Raw genomic sequence first — 23517 nt, 5'->3', positions numbered from 1 at the left:
TGGAACGAGTTGGAGCTTGGAGGATTATTCCAGTTTCATCATTTTCTCAACCTGGAGGGCGAGTCTCACCCCCGCAGGAAGAGCACCATAGGCATGCATGTAGCACAAACTCAAGGGCCCAGAATGTACTCCCGAATCCCCACGAGCTCCCTGCTGGGGGAAGTATGGACCTGTACCGTTCACTGACTCCCTCCTTTGGCTTGAAGACGTCTTGTCCAGACCTGGGGTGAAAATTCAGTGCATGCTTACCCCTGCCACCTCCCACCACCTCCCAGCCATGATAACCACACACTGTAAAGTCCTTTGTAGTTCACACAGCACTTTCACAGTCACTGTCTCATGTAACTTGAGCCTCTCCTCAATCTCAAGGGCAAATGAGTCAGGTATTCCTAGACAGGCTTCATGTGGTTCTTGGGCACCAGATTAAATGAATTATGGACTCAGAAACTCCAGCCCCATTCTACAAATGAGGACCTGAGACAATGAGAAGGAACAAATCTTGCCCAAAGAACTAGTAAAAGTCAAGACTCAAACCAATTCCTCTAAATCCAGAAAGCAAAATTATTTATCCTGTACCAGCCTTGGCCTCAAAGGAGGCTGAGAGAGAGAAAGGGAAACATTAGGCTTTCCAAGGTTAATGGAGTAACATGGTTGAGGAGACTTTGGAGTGTCTGGCATCAGAAGGAGCAGATTCTTCTTTAAAAATAACAATAAAAACAGAATTGTGTTCTCAAACTCTAGCTAGATGTTGAAACCTAACCTCTTTCTCTCTGATTAAAAGGGAGGTTAGGAAGGGGTTTAGGCAAGTGTTAAAGGTGGAATCAAAACAAGACTTTCTCCATGGCATGATCAAGAGGCTTGAGGGGGAGCTGAGAAGAGAATCACCTTCCCAGTGTCAGTGTCACTGAAGGTTTCTCTCTGTAGCCCCTAAAGTTACTTCTCCCCTAGGTTCCACTCACACCGTAGTTAGAATTAATCCTACAGGCTCATCTGCCTCCAAAACCAAAAGGGCCTGGACCCTTGTGAAGACCAGGCAGCAGGTGGGTGTCGGGGAAACAGACCCCGCAAGGTGCGCCTAGTGCCTCCGTGATTTTGTTGAGGGTGACTCTTGCCCTTTGTGTCCCATTTGTAGCCTGTTGAGTTCCATCCCTGAGATCCTCATTTTTCTTCCTGCCTCATCCGCTGATTCTATTTGGCTACTGGTTCCAGCACGTTGCATAGGAATATTCCAGAACATAACTCAGGATTCATTTGTGGCCCTCTGCTGAGAAGGGGGTCTTGCAACTCAAATATGAGAACGGTTTTCAGAAAGTCTTTCAAAAGCAGAACCGTCCCCATTTCGGCTATGGGATTGAAGGTATGAGAGTTTCTCTCCCTCCCTCTCCTCTCTCTCAACTTTTAACATAAACACATATTTATCTTTAAAATGCCCATATTTCAACCTTCTCCTTCAACGACTATATCGTCCTACCCACCCACCTCCCCACTGAACCCATCATTAGTGCACTACCTATTGTTGCCTTCCCACCTTCTGTCGGCACAGACATCAGAATTCTAATCGTGGCACTCCGTTTCTACAGGAATCTATTAGTGATTGCTAAGGGAAACACTTAGCATTTTAGATAAATAAGTACATAGTAGTTAAGTGCTCCATTCCCAGCAGTTTAGAGTATATGGCAAAAATTCTTTATGATCGAGGGTTGAAAGAAGGCATGATAAAGAGTGACAGCCTTCGGTTCTCCCACATGCCCTGCTGACATTCCTTTCTGCCGTGGGGGGCCAAATGGAGAAGCGTGCCCCACCCCCTGCTGTGCTCTTGTTTATGCTAGCACACTCTCCCCTCTCCGCTCCAGCAGGCCTTGTCAGGATCCCTCATTTGGAAGCTTAATCATATCAGCTAGCTCACCGCACTGCATTTGTAATGACTTGTTTATCAGTCTGTGCCGGCTCCCCTTGCCACACTGGGCTCTCCCTAAGGACAAGGGCCATGTCATGTTCTCGTTTGCCTCTCTTCCTGCTCCCACACATTGCCTGGCACAGAACAGGCCCCAGTAATTGCCTGGGACCCTCAGGCTACGTGACTGTCATCTGTGTCACAAAGGTGTCCTGGTCCACCAACCGGTTCCTAAGCTCCTTGAGGTGAGGGCTCAAGCCATCTTCTGTTCCTCTCCTCTCATGGGGCTTCAGAAGACACTCAGTGGCTCACAAATGCATACCTAATTGCATTAAGCCATGAGTAAGATGGTTTCCCCATGTCTGCATGGAGGAAGAGGGGACATCTGCTGTGATTACTTGCCTGACCCCCTGTTCTTTAGGGGGAACCATCTCTCATTTACTCTTTTTATGTTGTATTATTTTGAGACAGAGTCTCACTCTGTCACCCAGGCTGGAGTGCAGTAGCACGATCTTGGCTCACTGCAACCTCCGCCTCCTGGGTTCAAGCAATTTTCTTACCTCAGCCTCCCAAGTAGCTGGGATTACAGGTGCATGCCACCACACCCGGCTAATTTTTATATTTTTAGTAGAGAGGGGGTTTCACCATGTTGCCCAGGCTGGTCTTGAACTCGTGACCTCAAGTGATCTGCCCTCCTCGGCCTCCTCTTTATGGCTGTAGCAGAGATGGCCCCAACCCAACCCTCAGTACGAGGACAGGTGCAGGACCCATACCTGGCCACTGAACATCCCCAGTGACAGGGTCAAGGACAGCCACATGACCAAACCAGGCCAGTTAGATTGAGCTTGGGGACTCAGTAATAAAAAAAAAAAATGGTCACGCTAACGCAAGCATAGAACAGCTGGTCAGAATGAGAGCTGCCCAGAGATGGAGAGAGATGAACACACCCACCTACAGAGCCTCTGAACCCAGCTGAGCTTGAAGCAATTCTCTCTGTTCCGTGAGATAATGAATTGGGTTCTGTTTGTTTGTCTAAGCCAATTTGAATCAAGCCTCTTTTCCTCACACCGCAAAGAGTCCCTCCTAATACAGGCATGCAGAGTTTAAAGCTCTGCCTCTAGTAGCAACATTTCAAAATAAGATAACCAGGGAATAATAAAAGCTTGAAAACAGAAACACTGCTCTCATATTGGGAGCCCCAGCTTTGTGAGCCTTCTCATTTTATCCCGGGAGTCTGGACTGTGGCCCCAAATCCCACCCTAACCCAGGAAGGGCAGAGAAATTCATCTCTCCGGCTTCTGTTTATAATGAGGAATGACGACTCTGCTCAGCCTCTGCCTAAAGCCTCGCATATTACTATTTGCTCTCTCAGGCTCCTGGGAGGCCAGGGCTTCTCTGAGCTTTCTGGGAGGTAGCTGAGTAACACTGGGGCTAGGCAGCCTGCAGATCAACTCATCTCTTTTGCAAATTGCTAACCGGGTCTAATGAATTGGCTGGGCACAGAGGAAGGCCTTGGTGTCCTTTGCAGTGACAGAGTCCCCCCAGAGCAGGCTGATCCATCGTGCCTCTGCTGAGGAACAAATCTATTAATATTTGGTGAGAACATCAAATTGTGCCCAGTGGACATAACGTCTGGTCAAGAGAAACTTACTTCTCTGTGATCAAAAAAAAAGTCTTATCGTCCCTCCATGTTCTTTTTTCTACTAGAGAATGCCAGCCTTCCACGGACGGAATGGATAACAGACCCCTAGTGAGAAGCAAGGAGGGCTGGAAAGGCCCTCCCGTCCACAGGCATAGAAGGTAGCATCTTTTACTCATCCAAGGGGAAAAGAAGAAAAAGTTTTATAAGCTGGAGGAAAAAAGAAGTATTTAATATGCTACTGGTAGGGGTATAAACTGGGAAGCAATTTGAAAATGGCTATTAAAAATGTGCAACACAACACTCAAAGACCCAGCAATTTCTCTTCTTGGTTATTCCCTAGAGCAAACCCTGCCTGGGCTAAGGAGATATAAACAGTGTGTCCAAGGAGCATCATGCAAGTGTGAAACACTGGTGATGACCAAACTCTTCGTTAATAGGAGAATGGCTTCATCAAGAAGAGTACTCCCACCCAGAGGGACTCTGTCCCTGCTCAGGAAGTTGAGATAGATCTACATGTTTTCACAGTGTGGAACCACAAAACATTTTTGAGTAAAAAGAGCAAGTTGTGCAATGAGATGTGCAGTGTGCTGCTGCTGTGTTACACACACACACACACACACACACACACACGGAGAGAGAGATGAAGATCTGTCAGATGCACTCCAGACTCCAAACTGTCATTTTACCTGAGGATGGTATTGGGATGGGGTAGTGGTGAAACTGAACATCAGCCTTATCTATTGCATTTTAATGTGTTAAGATAAGTATCATTCATGATTACACATGTAATTAAAAACTAATAATTAACTTTTCTGCCCCTCTAGGTGGAGCATCACTTTTGCCAAGTTTTTTTTTTTTTTAAGAACAAAGGTGCCCCACCTGTCAGTGGTTTTCTAATCAGTCACCTCATACCCACTCTATTTACCCCAATTCTTGCTCCACTCTGTGTCTAGAGTGATCTTTAGAAAACCTAAATGGGATTATCTGCATAATCCTGTTGTTCTCAGGAAAAAAATTTCAGGCCCCAACTGAGGCCTGAGAAGTCCTGCCGGTGATGCCCTGTCCTGTGAGCCTCCACTGCGCCTGCACCCGTCCCCCATGCACCTGGCACACTGGCCATCTATCATGTGTGTACCACCTCCTCCTGCCACAGGCAGCATGCCCACCATGGGCTCCCAATCAGTGACCGTGGGCTCCCAATCAGTGTCCTAGAATCTTAGAAATGCAGGGTTTCCAGGAGCCAGAGGTTGCAGTAAGCCAAGATCATGCCACTGCACTCCAGCCTAGGCGACAGAGTGAAACTCCATCTCAATCAATCAATCAATAAGAAATGCAGGGATTCAGGCTGCCTCCGAAACTCTTGGCGAGTGCCTCTCACCCTAGCCCAGTGAAGCAGAGAAAGGAAGGCTTTTCCAGGAGGGTCTTTGCAGAATGTTGCCCATGGCCTCTGCAGTCAATTCTGCTGAATTGGTTCAGTGGTTTAAATCCATACAGGTCCAGGCCTTACAAAAGTTGAGGAAATTCTAGATGAGGCAATGCAAGCCGATGAGGATCCTACTGACAGAAAAAAAGGCGGTATGGCCCTCCAAGAGAGGGGCCCAGGGAAGGGTGTGGGGGTTGGTGGTTATTTTAGGTGATTGATAAGCAAAAAGTTAAATAAAACCGAATTGCACAATGATGAAGCTGTTCTCTCTTCTATTCTCTTTTAATCTTCTGATTAAGGAAAGAAGAAAGTCTCGACTAGGTGCTAATGCATCTTGAATCCAAATCTCTTTTTAGCAGAAGGGGTATTCCTAGGGCTCATGGACTTCAGCTTACAACAGATTCTGGCTAGAACTTATTTACCAAAAACATTGTAGGGTTTATATTTTTGCCACGTTCCCTTAATGGCACATAATATTAACTTTTCATTTTCAGTATCGATAAACAGCTTCTCTTGAAATAATTGGACTTAAGTTTTTTTGTAAGTGCACCTAGGGGAAAAAATAAGTAAAGAATCACATAGGTGACATGTAGATGCAACAAAAGTTCTGAAGGTGGCACCTAGATGATTTCAATTTAGGAATCAGTGCTGATCCCCAGATCAATCATCTGGGTGCCTCTGGGCAAGTCACTGGACAACTCTCTAAGCCTCAGTTTCTCCATCTGCCAAAAGAGGATAAGTCACTCATCACAAGCGTGTCCAAGGGAGTAAATGCGTATGAGCTTCCTAAATTGAAAGTGCCTCCTGAGTTTAGTTATTGAGAGAGTTTCCTAAAATCTCCATTGGAAATATAGCCCTGAACCTTGCTGTGTTTACTGTTATAAACCATGCCAGCTGCAGGAAATTGCAAAACCATAAACTCAATGTAGTTCTTATCGTTCAATAAAACATCTCTCTCAATCAATAAGACTTCAGATGTGTCATCTGGGCACAGGGCCACGCTCAGCTCCTCTTCACTGTTCCAATTTTAGTCTGTGTACCAGGAGAAGCGGCACGACTTCCAATGTGCCCAGCAAAAGCCCAAATAATTAACCTCAACCACATCAATGTTCTCCATTCAGTTCCGTAAAATGTGTTTCTAAGGAAATATATAAGAGCACTCTTTATACCACGGAATGTTTTAATGTACCCAAGCATTCGAGTAAATAGAACAGGTCTCAGTTAATGGAACTTTTAGCACAGAGGTTTTCAATAATAATAATTTTTTACAAAGCTGATATGTCATCGGCTAGAAAGAGATGTGCACATAAATATAAAAACAGGGAAAATCTATTTATGAGATTACTTTTTGCAGCCCAAGGGTCAATAACTGTCATATTAGGAGAATGCTAATAAGGCTGTATGTTGATGGGCATTAGGATCACAGAGAACAGGATGTCCCAGTTGAAATACAAACAAAATCAATGATGTTGCCTTCATCCCCCTACCTCCCCACATTCTGAATAATAATCATTTCAGATCAGTGACCTCATCAGAAATTGTGTAACCACAACAACAGAGAATCTTCGGCAGCTTTTGCTTAGGTGGTGTCACCCTTCGTATGGATGTGTAATTTTCAATTGCTTTTTCTAACGGAAAACTGACACAAGAGCATGTGAGCACATGTGCAGACACACACACACATACATGCGAAGCTTGTCTTCCTAAGTGAGACTGTAACTGGGAAAATAGTGGGAAGAGCATTTTCAAGACAAGATTTGCTGTGAATTTCTCCTTGGGCTAGAAGGGATGGTCTTTGACTGAGTGGCACCAGCTGACTCAAGATGACATGGAGTAGCTGTCCAGTGGAAAACTGCCCCCCAGCTCCTATGCTAGAGTAAGAAAGGCATTCCAAGTGAGAAATGAAACGGCAGCACAGTCCCATCACACATGCATTTAACCTACACCCTGACTGTTGAAGCTCACCCTTCCCTGACCCAAGAAGACACAACTCCACTATCTTGCTTAATCCTCACCACAACAACTCAATCCATTAAGATGTCATAGCAGTTTTAGAGGCTTAATGCTAAAACCAAATGGCAAACACCACGCAGTGAAGCAGGGACACGTGGGAATTTTTCTAACCTCTCTTCAGTGGGAGGATTTGCTGTTTATCTTCAAAGCTGCCTGCATGGATGGATGGCCTTTTTTCTTTCCTTCTTTCATCTCAGCAGTCCTCAAGCATATTGTGTATGAGAATTTCTGTTCAGAGTTGTATACACAAATCGTACCCTTATGATAGATTTGCAGGATTCTCGAAGATAATTTTGACAATAGGGATTGTGCCTTGGGGACCAGCTTTGGAAACAAACCTCACCACCCTTTACAACATGGCCCCACTGCAGTGTGGGAGGGGACGTCAGGTTAAAAGGCATGGAAAGGACATTCACAGTTCGGTTACTACTTTTACCTCCCCAGAGCTTCCATCCATAAAACGGAGGTGATATAAGATGACCCCTAAGGTTGAAAATGGTGATTCCATAGAGTTGAATTTTGCGGTTACTCCACTGCCATCCCACTGGTAACCCACTGGATTTTTCCATTATTGACACAACACACAATCAGAAACCAAGACTCCAAGTGGCATGCTCGCTCTTGTTCATGCTCAAAGAAGATTTGGGGGCTGGTCTTTGTTCGTGCTTTCACCTGAAACTAAGCTTCAGGAACCTCAAGGTAAAGAAACCTATGTTTGTTAAATTGTTCATTCAACAAACATTTATTGAGGACCTGCTACAATGCTAGGCCCCCGGATGCAAACATGGAGATGACCTAGCAGCTTGGTAAACAAGGTCTTCTTTAGTTGAGATCATTGCTACAGAGGAAAGACCACCTAAAATGAATTCATTCACAATTCATTCACAATACCACAATTTCACAGTGAATAGTATTAAGGACTTTGAGAATTTATCTGGAAAAACGATAAAACCAACAGTTGTGAAAATAAGCTAATATGCCCACAACGATAAAATAAAAATGAACCTCCATTTTGGAGGTTATAATGGCAAACTATGAGCTAATTGTTAAAAATCAACAAAACTTAGTCAAGTATTGATGAGGACACACATTTTTACATAAAATTGTAGGGTAGACCAATGGACTATTTACCTCGCATTTACTTTAATTGCTAGGTCATCAAGAAGGACTCCCACTCCCCAAAAAAATATTATAGAGCTTTATCAATCTTTCCAAAGACTTCTCTTAAGCCTCTAATATTCAAGTCACTCTCCTGGAGTTATCATCTTTGCCACTTTTCTCTTGTTCATTTGTCACCTAGTCTGATTCTGCCAATGGGTGTGAATCGGCAGGCTGCCAATGGTCTTTTCTATCAGTTTCACAAAATGCAACATCTTGAGCACAATTTGCAATTTCACTTAGCAATCAATTTCCATGATATTGTGAAAATGAATCTGAAGGGCATGGATGGATGTGATGGTAAGCAGGGAGAGAGAGAACTGAATGGGGTCTAAATTTACCAGCAGTCAGTCTATTAGGGAAAGTTCTCATGTTCCCACCTAACCAGCCAACATTATGACTGGAGTGTTCCATAAAGAACATCTGGATTATAAGGTAGATGCCTGTTTTCCCTGGCACATCAATGACTTCATATCTAAGAACTTTCTTACCAATCCCTTCAATGAGACAGCCTTAGTCTATGAGATTAAATGCACCCCTCAGCCCTGATCCTAAAGCGAATGTGTTGAGGAAGGATGTTCTTTAAAATAGCAAAACTTCTGTCCGTTCTTAGTCACACTCAGCCTGGGGTGCCTGGGAAATACAACTTAGTTGATACTTCAAAAGAAATTTCAAGTTTCCTGCACCCACTAGCTGGAAACTTGGATGGAATGGACTACTGGATTTAGGATGAGGGAAAAAAGACTCAGTTGTCCGCGGAGTCTCGCAGACTCCAATCAATGTACAATCTTACACAGTAGGTCTTTATCCTTCATAACTCCTCTGGCCTTCTGCTTACAGATGACTTCACTGCCAAGCCATCTGTTAATTCAAATGATTAGAACCATGCTTTTGGAATAGTTTAGGAGAGAGAGAAATTAAACATCTTTTTTAAAAATATTTTTTTAAAAAAATCTCTCTCCATCATCCTCCTAAGTTATTGACAGGAAGTGTCTCCAAAAAATAAAGAAGACAAAATTATCAGTTATCACATCTTATTTCAGTCCCTGGACACAAGTATTCATGACTTCTTATTTCTGAATGTTTTACTTATTCAAGCTGGCCTATAAGGATTAGGATCTAAGGTTTTTCTCTGCCTTTAAATTGAGAAATCCCACCCACCCCCACCTACACAAAGGTCATTCTCAATTTCTTTGTTGGATTCTACCAAGTTTCCCCAAGTTACAGCCCCTTGGGTCACCCAAAACAGATTACCCCATCATTGTCCTGCCATGGAAAACAGGTCATCTCTCCTCAGAAAGAAAAAAACACAGGCACACTCACAAGCAGACACACACACACACACACACACACACACACGCAAAGTCAGCTCCCTCACCGAGGACCCAGCTCTGATCTCTCCATCCAGGACGTGCCAGGTCAAAGGAGACTCGAGAAAGTTGTTTGTAAGCGGTGGACCGCCAGGCTCAGCTCTGGGTTCCTTTGAAGTGACAGTGCTTTGTCTTCAAACACCCAGTGCCCTCAGAGTGCCTGTCACTCTACTGTGAAATATCGGTATTGGCAAGTGCTGGTAATAAAACCCCTTGCCCCTTTGATTTCCAGTGGTATTTATTTTAAAGCATTCTTCCACCCTCCAACTCCATGGTGTCCATCATGATCTGTCAACCCCAGCTTGCTGGTTTGCCCTACTAGCCTTCCCGGTTCCCTCTCTGACACTTCAATAAGGAGCAGGCAGTGATTGATATTCTCTGGGCTAGGGCTTCTACCACATCCCGCAGCTCACAGCTGCCCTGCAGTGGACATCCTCCATGTCCCTCCTAATTGCTGGAGAGGAGGGCCTTTGAAAATGGGAGTCAGGGACCTAGGCCCCTGGTTCAACTTGATGCTGAAATAACAAACATGAAAGTACAGACATTTGTCACCATTCCAGGCTGTTGTTGGGGCCTTATTACCTATGTAAGGGGATGGGGTGGTGGGGGTGGTGGAGCTGTGTTCCCAGCAGGAATCTGAGCTATGGAAAGCCACTTGTTTCTTAGATCTATATTCAGGTTTTGTTTCTCAACTTTTTTTTTCTCCTTGGATTTGGTTTTATTCACCATTCATTGGTGCCCCCAGTTTGCTCTTGGGATTTAGGTGTGAAGAAAGCAATGAAATGCTGATGTTGAAACAGGATGTTTATGGAAGTGGGATTTCCCCCACATGGAGGGAGCTCAGGATCTCTGGGACTCCTCCATTAGTCCACGGGGTGAGTGTGCAGGACCCTTCCCTGAGGCTGAAGGGAAGAAGGGGTGAAAGGGCTTTTCATTCTGGGCTCTCTGCTCACACTGAGGCCCCCAGGGTCACCATGAGCACGCAGGATAAGCTGCAGATGAGGCAGGAGTGCCAACTTCCATGGAACACGTTAGGAACTGTGTCCCCTGTGGAGGGGGAGAGAGGAGCAGGTGTCCCTGCTGCAGCTGACACAGCCTCATGCTCAGGGCCAGCGTGTGAGTCGGACAAGTCAGGCCACAGCTGGATTTCAGCTCCAACAAACACAATCCACACACATGGTGGCCCCGTGGAGCCCCATCCTGCCGGCCACTGGGCTTTCTTCCTGAAGGGAAGCCAGTGGGCCCCATAGCTATCAGCATCGAGGCTACCCATGGTCACTTGGACAACTGTTCCCCTAAGTGTGGAGCATGTCCTGCTGGCAGTGGCTGGGGCAATTCTGTTTTAATTGTATTAGGTTTATAATACAACTTTCCTGCAAAAATGGTTTACAAACAATGAGAGCCCAGATGATGTACATTCTTGTGCACTGAGTGTCCATGTGTGTCCCTGCCTTTTTTGTTTACAAACACATTTTAAGGTTACTTCTGTTGGTTCACAGATAGGATAAAACCTGTAAGGATGGTTGAATAGTGGCCCTGAGGTCCTAGTCCATGGAACCTGTGGATGGATATGACCTGAGTTAGAAAAAGGGTCTCAGAAGCAGTAATCAAATTAAGGATCTTGAAATGAGATAAGCCCACGTTTAGTGAGGCTCCTAAATCCAATGACAAGTGTCCTTATAAGAGAAAGACAGAAGAAGATATGACCCACAGTGACACAGGGAGAAGTCCACATGAAGATTTAGGCAGAGGCCACAAGATGTAGATGAGGCCACAAACCAAGGAAATAGCTGGAGGCCCCAGAAGCCAAAAGAGGTCGGGAAGGATCATCCCCTCGAAAGTCCAGAGGGAGCATCAGCCTCTCTTGGCCTCCAAAACTGGGAGAGAATCCAGTTTTACTGTTCAAAGCCACCACGTTTGTGACAATTTCTTACAACAACCCTAGGAAACTGATACAGGTGACACCCAAGTGGAGACACTGTCATCAATGGCTGTCCCACATCTTCTGGGGGCCCAGCATGTGCCCAGCCCACCTACACTCTATCTGACCTCCCCATGTTCCCTCTTCTTGACCCTGAGCCTTTATCCACTCAATGCCCAGTCCAGAAAGCCTCTGTCTGTTCTCCCTACATCCAGATTTCCAAAAGAACCCCCATCTTTCCAGAAAGAGCCTCCTTTTTGTGTTCCTCCCCCAACACTAATGAGATGACCTCGTCTTCTGCTGAACAACAAGAAAACACTCATTACCCGCATGCACACTCATTACCTGCATGCACACTCATGGGCACTCAACATGTGCTAACTGTCATGCACGTGTGTTTATAATGCTGAGCATATGATGATACTTGGTCATCTGTGCTGGAGTCTGCAAGGCATTGCTGCACCTTGAATCTCACACTGACAGACCATTGACATCCTAGACAGACAGACATGAGATGTCCTGGGGAAGCAAACAGATCAGCCAATGTCGTTCCCGGTGGCATCTGAGCTAAGGGGTGGACAGTGGGTCAGTCTGTCTGTCTTTGTCCTGTATCACATTTATTGAGAGCAGGGGTCACCTTAGTTCCCCTCCCTGTCACAGTGCCGAGTCCAATGCCTGGGGAGCTAAGCAGGGAGGCTGACGGGGAGTTCCAGGAGCAGCTCCATTTGGCTGTCCTTAAGGTGCTGGGAAGAGAGCTGGTGGTAAGCTCCTTCATGGGGGCAACTGGTAGAGCTCTGGCTGATTCTGTTGGGTTCCACCAATGACCATCAGAACCTCCTAGGTAGCGGGGGCTACCAGCTCTCTGCCAGCGTCTCAGCAGGGGTTCTATCCAAGCTCTACCGCATAAAGGAAAATTCGAGAACTGGAGCTGATGAGGGCAAAAGTGAGGGAAGAGTCCATGGGAACAGGGAATGAGGAGTCAGCCAGCAAGTACCATGACCCCTGAGGCTTACTTCATACTTGGAGTTCCCATGCCTCTGGAAGTCACCCACACACACACAATTCTGTGCACAATTCCCAGGTGCCCTGAGTTGGCACTTCAGAGGGTGCTGGGCTGGACCTGGATTCCCAGCTGTGGGTTATACATTGGAAAACTCTTAAGGAGAGAGGAGGGGCATCCACAGGCACCTGGAGAGCACAGAGGTGACATCGATGGCACCTGTGGCTATCACAGGAAGGCCCAATGAGAAGGCAGAGAGTTGCATGGTCCCCTGGCCTTTACATGGGGGAGAACACCCTCTTGTCCTGGTGGTACAGACCAGCATTTAGCCCTGAGATGCCCTCCATGGGGCGTGACAGTATCAAGCACAGCCCAATGGGCAATTTTGCTGGATACAGAGGAGGGAGATGAAGGTGAGGTTGAGAACCCACCCCCTGCATCCCAGCCTCTCCCACATGGGGCTTGACCCTTGACCTTCCTTAACAAAAACAACCTTTCTTCTTCAACAACTGGCCCCAACTGTAAGATGAATTCTTGCCTGGATTTAAATTCTCTCTGGGAAACAAGACTAGTCCATGTCCTTGCCTACCCTGGAAGGCTTTGGGGGTTGGGGAGCAGAGGTGTGGGGAGAGCACTCAAGTGCCATCTGCCTGTAGCGGGCACTGGAGCTACACAAAGGTGGAGGCAGAGTTGCCCCAGCAAAGGATCCCCCAGGGCCAAAGACCTCAGGCATGAGACAGAGCCCAGGGTTAGCCCTTGAGCCAAACAGACGACAATGAACCACAGAAGGATGGTAATTCATGCACTGCTGGCCAGATGGGACCCTGCAGCCTTTCCCACAGGGTATTCATTTTCCCCAATCAACAATCAAGCAAGGCTAAGGCTGAGCTCTTTAATGCTGGGGAGAGGGGAGAAAGGGAGAGGAAACTGAGGTCCAGAGAAGTTGACCCATTTTCCCCGGTTGCCCAGTGATTGCAGCTTAAAATAGCCATTTTTCCAGGAAGCAGCCCCACTTAGTTCACCCTTTATTTATTTCCAAGCATGGTGAAGAGTATGCCTCTTACCGCTTCACATGTAAGCAATGTACCCTGCAGCCTCACATAATTACTCATCTTTCTGCTTCACATGGGCTCTCAAGCCCATCCCACTTTAGCTTTACAATGACCCTGCAGAGAGAACTGAGTGAGCTTTCTTTTTAGAGATAGTGAAAGTAGAGGCACCAAGAGCTGTGATTCATGTTCTCCTGGGTCCCGGAGGGAACCTGCACCTGGTTCAGAGCTTGGCACAGGTGGCCGGTACTCAAGTATATTGGTGACTTCTCATAATTGAATTCTCCGTCTTCTACCGCATGCCCTCCCCACTAGTTTAGGGTCACTTTGATTGTCTCATAGACGTCATGCCTCTGTTACTCTCCCCTTTGGGCCTGACCCCTGCGGCACTTGGGGCTGACTCCTGCCCATCCCGAATCCCCAGTGTCTATGCCTTGGGCGGGTGCCTTCAAGTGCCCAGTCTGGATGCACCTCCAAAGAGAGCATTACCTGCTGTTTCTGAAGAGGTCTGCCCAGGGGTCCTGCATGGCTTCAGTCCCTCGAGTGTGGGAGGGTGGCGGCTTCTTCTTCGCACCCAGGTTGGTGTGCGAAGTCTACTGGCTCTCAGCTGAACACAGCTCTGCAAGAAATTCCCTTTGTACCTGTAGAAGAGAGAAGCACGCTTGCAGTAACCAGCCTGGAGAGCACATGCCTGGAAAAATCTGGAAAGTCACTGTGGGGTGCCCAGGAGAACACGGGGCTCAACCTCTAACTAGCTGGTCAGCTCTGAGCAACTCCCGATCCCTCCATACCTCATCCCCCACCTCCCCAGGATAATGCGCCTAGCTTCAGAGGTTGTTGTAGGAACTAAATGAGGTGGTCACAAAATGCTTCCCAGGATGCTTAGTCATAGCAAGGGCTTAGTCAAGGATAGTTGCTGCAATTAGGTTTTAAGCTACGTGGTCTTAACTACTTGCTTCACAGACTGTCCAACAGATTATTCTTCAATGATGGAAATGTTCTGTAATCTGCATTGTCAAATACAGTAGCCATTAGGCCCATGTAGCTATTGTACATTTGAAATGTAGTTAGTGTGTCTGAGAAACTGAGTCTTAAATTGTATTTCACTTTAATGAATTTAAATAGCCACGTGTGGCTAGTGACCACCGTACTGGACAGCATTCTTCGTAGACCTTCCATCTGGAGGAGCCCTACCAGATCATCTGATTTATTTGTCTTCAAATAAATTTTCTTCAAATAAAATGTATTTGTCTTCAAAACAAAGTATTCACATCTCAGAGGGATGTGATGAGGGTAGAGAAAGAAAAACACTAGAGCTTCTATTTACATTTATTTTCATCTAGTCTTTCTTATTTGTGACCACCATATTGGACAGCATTCTTCATAGACCTTCCTTCTGGAGGAGCCCTACCAGATCATCTGATTTATTTGTCTTCAACACGAAGTATTCACATCTCAGAGGGAAGGCATGATGACAGTAGAGAAAGAAAAATACTAGAGCTTCTATTTACATTGATTTTCATCTAGTCTTTCTTATTTCTATTGTTTCATGTCCTTTCTTGTTTCTATTGTTTCATGTCATAGAGTAGAATATATGTATAATTTGTAAATGAACAAATACACATTTAATAGAGTGCAGGCTACAAATTATTTTACTAATATGAATGTGCAACCACAAACAGGCCATCAACCTAGTATAGCACCCCCATTCTTCAGGCAAAAGAATGAGACGAAGAGCCAGGCCTGCAGTATGCCTTAAGCTCTTTTAGAAGATCTTTGCACTGCTTCTAACTGCCTGGTCAAGCCACAAGTAATCCCTTCCCTTTACAAGCCTCAGTTTACAATATTTCTACTCCACAGTGCTCCTCAGAACCAGCTATTTTCCTTTCTCATTTATCTGAGCCACTGCCAAGATCCAGCCGCAGTCCCCTAATCACCAGGGCCGCTCACAGAATTTTAAATAAGATCTGCAGAATGCAGTATCCTCTTGGGCACTGGTTTTTCCTGGCAGCAACAACGAGAAAGTGACATTTTGTTCATCTTTTCTGGCCTCTGTGTTTGGGAGAAGCTCCCCTCAACTGGGCACGATTGCCTCCCCTGCCTGGGGCAGGAGCTGTCATTCCCCGGGCGGGGTGGGGGGGGAAGGTTAGTTTGGTGGGGGAGGCAGTGGTGGCTGGTTTGTTCTTTGAAGCAGTTGTCAAGAACAGAGGTTCCTGAAAGAGCTATCTGAGCCAGGGTGGGGAGCGACAAACCCCTGAACCAAATCCTGCAGGGCCTGGGTGGAGAGAGATTTCAAAGTGCAGAGACAAAGGGAGGAAGGAAGGGGTGGCACATGGAGAGAATTCTTCTTCAACCTGCTGCTGGGTCACCTTTGCACAAGTCAGTGGGTGGCTGCCACACACTTGCAGGTGTTAAGAATGGCACAGTTTGAACTGCAGGGAGGTTTTACTTTCAGAAAATTAGCAAGCCGGGGTCTTTCTACTCAAGCAAAATAACAAGGAGAGAGCTAGGAAAGGCCCAGCCTCTGAATTCGCACTTCATTAAGGTGGAATTTCAAACTTTTTGCCTTCGAGAAGAGCCCAAGTGGACCTTCGCAATGTCTTCAAAGGACTGTTTAGTTTAGTCATGGGCAGGGTACGTTTCTCTCTCTCCTGGTTCTCCCAAAACGTTCTGTGTGCAGCCCCTCCTGGAGAAGCAGCATCCTAGCTTAGGAAGGTTTTGCAAGCTCATCTCCATCACCAGCCATGCAAGTCCCCTCAAGGTGTGGCCAGTGCTGTTGGGGCCCCATCCAGGACACTTTTGTCAGGCTGCACCTCCGCACCCAGCTGTGAGGGTGACATGCTCGTCACCCCCTTGCCACCTTTGTCAGGTTCTCTCAGGGAGGGACAGTAGACCCAAGGAGTGGGTCTTGCAGTTGTACACAGCCCACTGCACACACATTCCTTTCTGGAGTGAAACTATGAGATCTGACATGCTATTTCCCTCACGTTCCTCTCTTGGCCCCACAGAGAAGAACAAAGCAAAGAGAAGTGCGGTGGAGGTGTGGATGGCAGAGCCTCTGTATCCTGCTAAGCAGGACCTGGGACTGCCGTCAAAGCTCTGGGGCTGTGGCCAACGTGACAAAGAGTCTCAGCCACGTGTGGTGGGGGTCACATGCAGCAGAGGCCACGTGGACTCAGGGCCACATCTGTAGGTCTTTGTCTTTACCTCACTGCAGAGATTGTGCTCTCATTACTGAGAGTGCTATCTCATTGAATAAGTAAATTGTGTGATGACTAAAGTGGATAGACACATGGCTTAGACAGATAAACATCCGCTCCATAAGGAAAAGCACTATCTACTAATAGAATTGCATTCTCAAAGCCCAGGATTTTTTTCTTCTCCACTCTCCCCTTCAATGACTAATGTATATTTTAGGGTTTTATAGAGTGCCCTTCTCCCATACAACCTGCAATCTTCTCCTCGCTCATTTCCATTCACTTGGGGCTTCACAGTTCATTGTTCCATTTGTTGGAAGCTTCCTAGGAACAAGTCTCTGAATGTTTCATGCTTCATACAGCACAGTACACAGTTATAAATTAATCAATAAAATCTAATTCCATGATCCCGCACTTGCTTTGGGCAAGGCGGGGAGGTATTTTGTGAGCACTCTGGATCTTTATGCCTCTAGTTAATGTCAGGGCAATTAGGCTTCTGAGTATGAATTTTCTGCATTTCTCCATTTCCACTCTGAAAGTGGATCCTGCATTTTCTAATCTCTCTTCTTTAACTCATGTAGTTTTGTTAATGAAAACAACCATTTTCATTACAGTGTGGTATTTGTAGTTGGCAAAAAACACAGAGATGAATGAAAGCAGAATGAAAGGCCCTGAAAAAAACTTCAAGTATAAACGGGAAGATAAAATTTAACATGTAAGTGGGCAAAAGCAGATTAATGCAGGGGTCTGCTTGATTCTTATGCAAAGTTCCAGCTAATAAATATTTTAGACTTTGTATGCCACAGACAATCTGTGCCACATATTCTTCTTCTGTTTTTATATGGATAAGCTTTTAAAAATATAAAAACCAAGCCAGGCATGGTGGTACATGCCTGTACTCCCAGCTACTCCAGAATCTGAGGCAGGAAGACTACTGAGGCCAGGAGTGTGAGGCTGTGGTGTGCTATGATCACACCTGTGAATAGCCACTGCCCTGCAGCCTGGGCAACATAGTGAGACCCTGTTGATCAAATATATATGTATGTATAAATAATGCATTGCTCATGGTTAAAATAAGTTAAAAACCATGGTCCATAGTTGTCTTTATAAACAAAAATAAAAATAAATCCTTCTATATATATGAATTCATATAAGAAGAAAACATAAGATAACATAATCTGCATATTTTTGAAAGTAGGAAATTGAGAGTAAAGAAAGATTTCTTAGATATACCAAAAAGCAATAACCATAAAGGAAAAGACAGCCCCATTTGACTATATCAAAATTTACAAATTCTTAATGAAAAAACCATCATTATCAAGGTTAAAAAATAAGAACTCCATTTCCAACAGCACAGTGGACTCAATACTCTGCCTGATTACCACCAAACTTATCCTTATACTGAAAACAATTAAAAATGCAGCATAAAATGTAAAAATTTTTTAAACTTATATTTAAATTTATGTATGTTCTGATTAAAAGATAAGAAATAGTTCAAAGGCAAAAACCAAGTGAGAGCTGCACCCTGGAGCAGTGAGATTGCTTTTGCTTTGAGGAATCTGCCAAACCAGATGAGGATGACCTTCCCATTTTCACGGTCTGGTGCAGTTGAGGGTACAGGACTCAAAGCCCATAATGTTCTTCAGTGAGAGGCAAGTGGAAGACCCAACCTCCTTTCCTGCATAAAGCTGAGACCTCTGAAAGGCATACTCTCAGTATGTGGGTGAATTAGAAATAAATACTCCCTACCCCCACCACCTGCCTGGGGAACATAACAACAAACAAACAAGCACCCCCAGGCACCCAGTGGAAGCAAAACCAATATTTATTGGAGGAATCCACCTTCAACCCACATCTCAACGTCCCAAAAATATCAACTCACAGTCAAAAATTTTAACACAAACAAGGAAATAAGTTAACATATGTGAGAGCAAATATATAAAACAGAGTCAGATGTGCCAAGACTTCATATGTTGTCATTGTCAGATGCAAAACATTAGATGTGTTTTTTTAAAAAAAAAAAAAAAAGGTTGAAAATAAGAGTCAAGTGCAAGAGACTATAAAATGATCCAGCAAATTAGAAAAATAATTAAATAAAACTTTTTGGAAATAAAATATACTTCACATCAACAATTAAACTTAAAATTTAGCAGACCAATAAAAGTAGGGGAGGTCAACTAAGAGGCACTGCAATAGGCCAGGGACTTCTGACCAAGACTTTGCAAAAATAACCAGATTTACCATCCCAAGTAAAAAACTGAATAAAGATACAAAACAATAGTGTTCAGGGCATTGGACATTAAGCAATAAAGGCAGTGATCCATGAAAGAAGAGAAACAGATGAGGTAAGCCTGATGACACCTCAACTTATGATGGAGAAATTTTCCAGGTCTGGAACCATTTGTTGAAAAGACTATACTTTTTCCACTGAATTTCCTTTGAGCCTGTATGAAAAATCAATTGACCACAGCATGGTCTATTTCTGTATTCTCTATTTTGCTCCATTGATCTATGTATCCATTTTGATGCAAATACCACACTCTTTGGAATACTTTAGCTTTATAATAAGTCTTAGAGTCAAGTGGCATAATCAAGTCAGTGTGGTATTTGCATTGAAATAGACAAACAAATGATGCTGGAACAACTAGATAAGATATCCACATACAAAAATAAGAACTTCGATCCATACATCACACCATATGTAAACACTAAGTGCAAATGAATTATAAACCTAAATATAAAACTTAAAAGTATGAAACTTTAGAGAAAAATTTAGAAGAAAAGCTTTGAAGCTCTGTTTAGGCACCCTTTTTTAAGCTATGACACTAAAAACATAACAAAAAAAGGTAAATTAAATTTCATCAAAGTGAAAGACAGTTGCTTTTTAAAAGATGCTACTAAAAGAATAGAAAGATAAGCCATAGATTGAAAGAAAATATTTACAAATCACATCTCCGATAAGGAACTTATAATCAGAGTATATTAAAAATATTCTCAAAACTCAATAAGAAAACAATCCATTTTTGATGCGCAAAAGATTTGAAGAGACACTTCGCCAAAGAAGATATACAAATGCTAAATAAGCACATAAAAAAAGACGCTGAATATCATCACTTGTTAGGGAAATGTAAATTCAAACTATAAAGAGATACCACTACATAACTATTCAAATGACTAAAACTAAAAAGAATTACCATACCAAGTGTTGGCAATAATGTAGAGAAATGGAACTCTCATACTCTGATAGTAGAGACGTAAAATAATACAACCGCTTTGGAAAACAATTTGGCGGCTTCTTTAAAAGTTAATAATACAACTACCATATGATCCAGGCTTTTCACCTCTAGGTATTTTCCCAAGATAATTCAAAGCATATGTCCATACAAAGGTTTGCATATGAATATTTATAGTCATTTTATTTGTAATAGCCCCAAACTGAAACAAACCAAATGTCTATCAACAAGTGAATATGTATACAAATTGTGACATACTCACTCAATGGCATACCAGTTAGCAATAAAAAGGAATGTGTTCTTGATAAACACAACATGGATGAACCTCAAAATAGTAATACTGAGTGAATAAAGCCAGGCAAAAAAAAGAGAGCATATATTGTATGATTCTGTTTCTATAAAATTCTAGAAAAAGCAAACTATCCTATGTGACGGAAAGCACATCAGCGGTTACCTGGGGATGGAAGGACTTCAGGACGGGCAGAAGGGAGGAATTACAAAAGGATAGGAGGAAACTTTTGGGCTTGACAGATATGCTCATGATCCTGGTTATATTGTTTCACAGGTATATACATATGTCAAAATTTATTTAATTGCATGTTTTAAATATGTGCAATTTATTAAAATTTAATTATACTTTAAAAAAGCTTTACAAAAAATAGTAGATTAAAAAACTGGTAAAATTTTAAAGACAGATTTGAACAAAGTGTCTAGATTATAGCACATAGAAACAAGGTTATTAAAAGTATTAAGAGACATGAAAGATAGAAAAGGACTAATATATATTATTTCAGTATTTCAGAAAGGAAGGAGAGGGAACAGGACAGAGGCAATATTTGAAGAATGATGGCTAGGAATTTTTTACAGAGAGACACCAATCCACAAATCAAAATAGCCCTGTGGATTCCTAATGGAACAAATAAAAAGCAACATACATCTACATACATCAAAGTAAAACTATGGAACACCAAAGGATAAAAGAAGATCTTAAAGGTAGCCAGAGATAAAAGACTTTCAAAAGACAGATGAGTAGTCTAACAGCTGGCTTCTTTACCACAAAATGGAAGCTGACAGATAGTGCAATGATAGCTTTGATGTGCTGAGAAAATAACAGTCAACCTGGAATTGTGTACCCAGCAAACTGTTTTTCGACAACACTGATGAAATAAATATATTTACAGAGTAATAAAAACTAAGAGAATTTTCTTTTCTAATAAAGGAAATTCTAAAGAATATGATTTAGGTAGAAGAAAATAATCCCAGAAAGAAGATCTGACATGCAGAAACAAATGAAAAGACAAGAGATGGGCAATTATGTGGGTACATATAAATAAATGGACTTAAAAAGACAAGTAATAGACTTGGAAACATACTTGCAGTATATATAACAGGCAAATAATACATACAAATCTAGGATATATATAGAATCCTATAAATTATATTCATCACTTAAAAAATCTGATAACAACAAATATTAGGAAGCATATGAATGAAGGGCAAACTCTCACTCATGGATGAGACACTGTACAGCAATCAGAATGAATGAATTTGATCAGTATGTCCTGACATGATTAGATCTTCAAAAACACCATGTTGACCTTCAAAATCAAGCTGAAGAATGATACTTTTATATGTACTGTAAAGACATCAAACAATATTATATATTATTGGTGATTTGCAAAGAATGAAAACACAGATTGATACAATTTGTGCCAAATACATAAAACAACATAATCATCTTTTAAATTTTTCTTTTCTACATATTGTTATATAACATTTAAGGTAATATTTTACTTAGAAGAGAACTGTATCATTCTCTGTGAGCTAAGGACTATAGAGCAATCTCTGCTACGGTATTTCATTTTCTGTAGAACATTGAAACAACTGAAATGAAAGTGGGAAAATGAATCAAGAAATAGGCTTCCTTCTTGAGGAGAGAACACAAGGGTTACATGATAGATAGAAGATAGATAGATAGATAGATAGATAGATGATAGATATGTAAGTGGATGGGTGGGTGGGTGGGTGGGCAGATGGACGGATAAATATCTACAAACATATGTGTGTGGGTGTTTGGATAAACAGTGTGGTAGGCAGAGTAATACCTCCCCTCAAAGATGTCCATGCCTAGATATCCATGCCCTTATGGTGCTGATGCTTTTTCTGAGACAGGGGAGCCAGCCATGTGAGGAACAAGAGGAGGAGTGTGCAGGTGGAGGTAGAGGGACTAGCAGGTGCAAAGGCCTTGAAGCTGGAATTAACTCAAAAGACAGTCATGAGCCAACAAAAGGATCAATGATAAACAAATCATAATCAACCAATAAATGTTTGTGGAAATAAAAAGCTCAACAGCTTCCTCCTCATTTGACCCAGCCAAGAGTTCTTGGTTAGAGCTCTAAGTCCTTGTTCAGACTTCTCCCTGTTCTGCAATGCCCCTGCCCCGTCCTGTGGCCATCCATGGGCTCTTGCTGTGATTTGTTGAGTGGAGAGGCCATCTAGTCCCACAAGGCCAGCTATTAAGGCCAAAATTTGCAAACTCCAATGCTATGGGGGCCAGGCGGATAGCATAACTGAGAAAGGCTGGCCGAGGGTAAGACATTAGGGAGAGGTGAGCTAGAGAGCACAGCAGAGAGCACAGCTCTTACTCACAAGGCGTGGCCACTGCTCATCTCCATCTGGCTGTTGCCATGTAAGGAGGCAGGCCCAGTGTCTTCAGAGCTTCCCATATTTCAAGAAAAGTTAGAAATCCAGATTTTTATGAGAAATCTTTACATCTAATTATGTGGCTGCTAAGTGCCAAAAGTTTTAGAGCACTGGCCTAACAAGGGTCTTACATGCACTGTGTTTGGCCCAAGAGCTGCTAGTGGGTTTGCAAGGTGTCCTGGAGTGATATCTCCAAGCCTCCTGGGCTCCAGTCTGGGACCCTCAGCCTGGATTAAGAAAGTTTCCTCGGCCACCTCCAGGTGTGGGCACCAAGCGCACAGCAGGTACATGGTAAATATTTTCGAATTAGTCAAGCTGAAGTCTTGGGAAAGTGGGAGCTGTTAATGAGGCAACTCATCCTCTTCCCTCTCCCCACATCTTTCCAATGATGACTGGAGGCTTCAGGCTCATCATTTGTCAGTCAGATGTAACTGAGCGCTTCCTCCTTATTGGTGAGATACTGAGGAGGACCACAACCACTAGCCGATGTCCCTTGTTTCCCAGAGCCCCGCATGCAGCTCCTCCGTCTAGATGGCATGCATTCCCCTTTCCTCCAAAAGCAGCACTCGAATTTTCCTTTGGAAGACTGTCCTTCCCACACCACCAAGTTTGGGCCAGGGCTGATGATGAGGCTTGGAGGCCCCATTACACAGGCAGGGAGGCCTTGTTTTGTTCAGACTACCTTGAGTCAGTCTTCTGTCTCAGGACCCTGAGTGATCCATGAGAAAGCAGGAATGCTGGAAAGGAAAGCCCCACTCCTCCAAGCCTGCTCTGGGGGCCACGCCAGCACCATCACCTGGCTGTGTTAGAAATGCAAAATCTCAAGCACTGCAAGAAAAATCTAGAAAATGCCAGGCCATTAGCATGCCCAGGACAGGCTGGGGTGCACCAAGACAAGCGACTAGTTGGCACAC

General features: G+C 43.8%; 1 protein-coding gene across 1 annotated transcript in view; it reads right to left on the bottom strand.

Annotated features, from left to right (window-relative positions):
• Positions 1 to 23517, bottom strand: part of ZNF831 (zinc finger protein 831) — a 94569-nt gene that overhangs the window by 37756 nt on the left and 33296 nt on the right. Inside the window, exon 4 of the mRNA XM_024239019.2 lies at positions 13960 to 14111. Within this exon, the coding sequence (XP_024094787.2) occupies positions 13960 to 14111 (152 nt within the window). The remainder of the gene's footprint in view (positions 1 to 13959; positions 14112 to 23517) is intronic.

This window comes from Pongo abelii, chromosome 21 (assembly GCF_028885655.2).
Source record: "Pongo abelii isolate AG06213 chromosome 21, NHGRI_mPonAbe1-v2.0_pri, whole genome shotgun sequence".
NCBI classification, from domain to species: domain Eukaryota; kingdom Metazoa; phylum Chordata; class Mammalia; order Primates; family Hominidae; genus Pongo; species Pongo abelii.
Note: the sequence above shows the minus strand (reverse complement) of the source record. Positions and strands in the feature narration are given on the sequence as shown.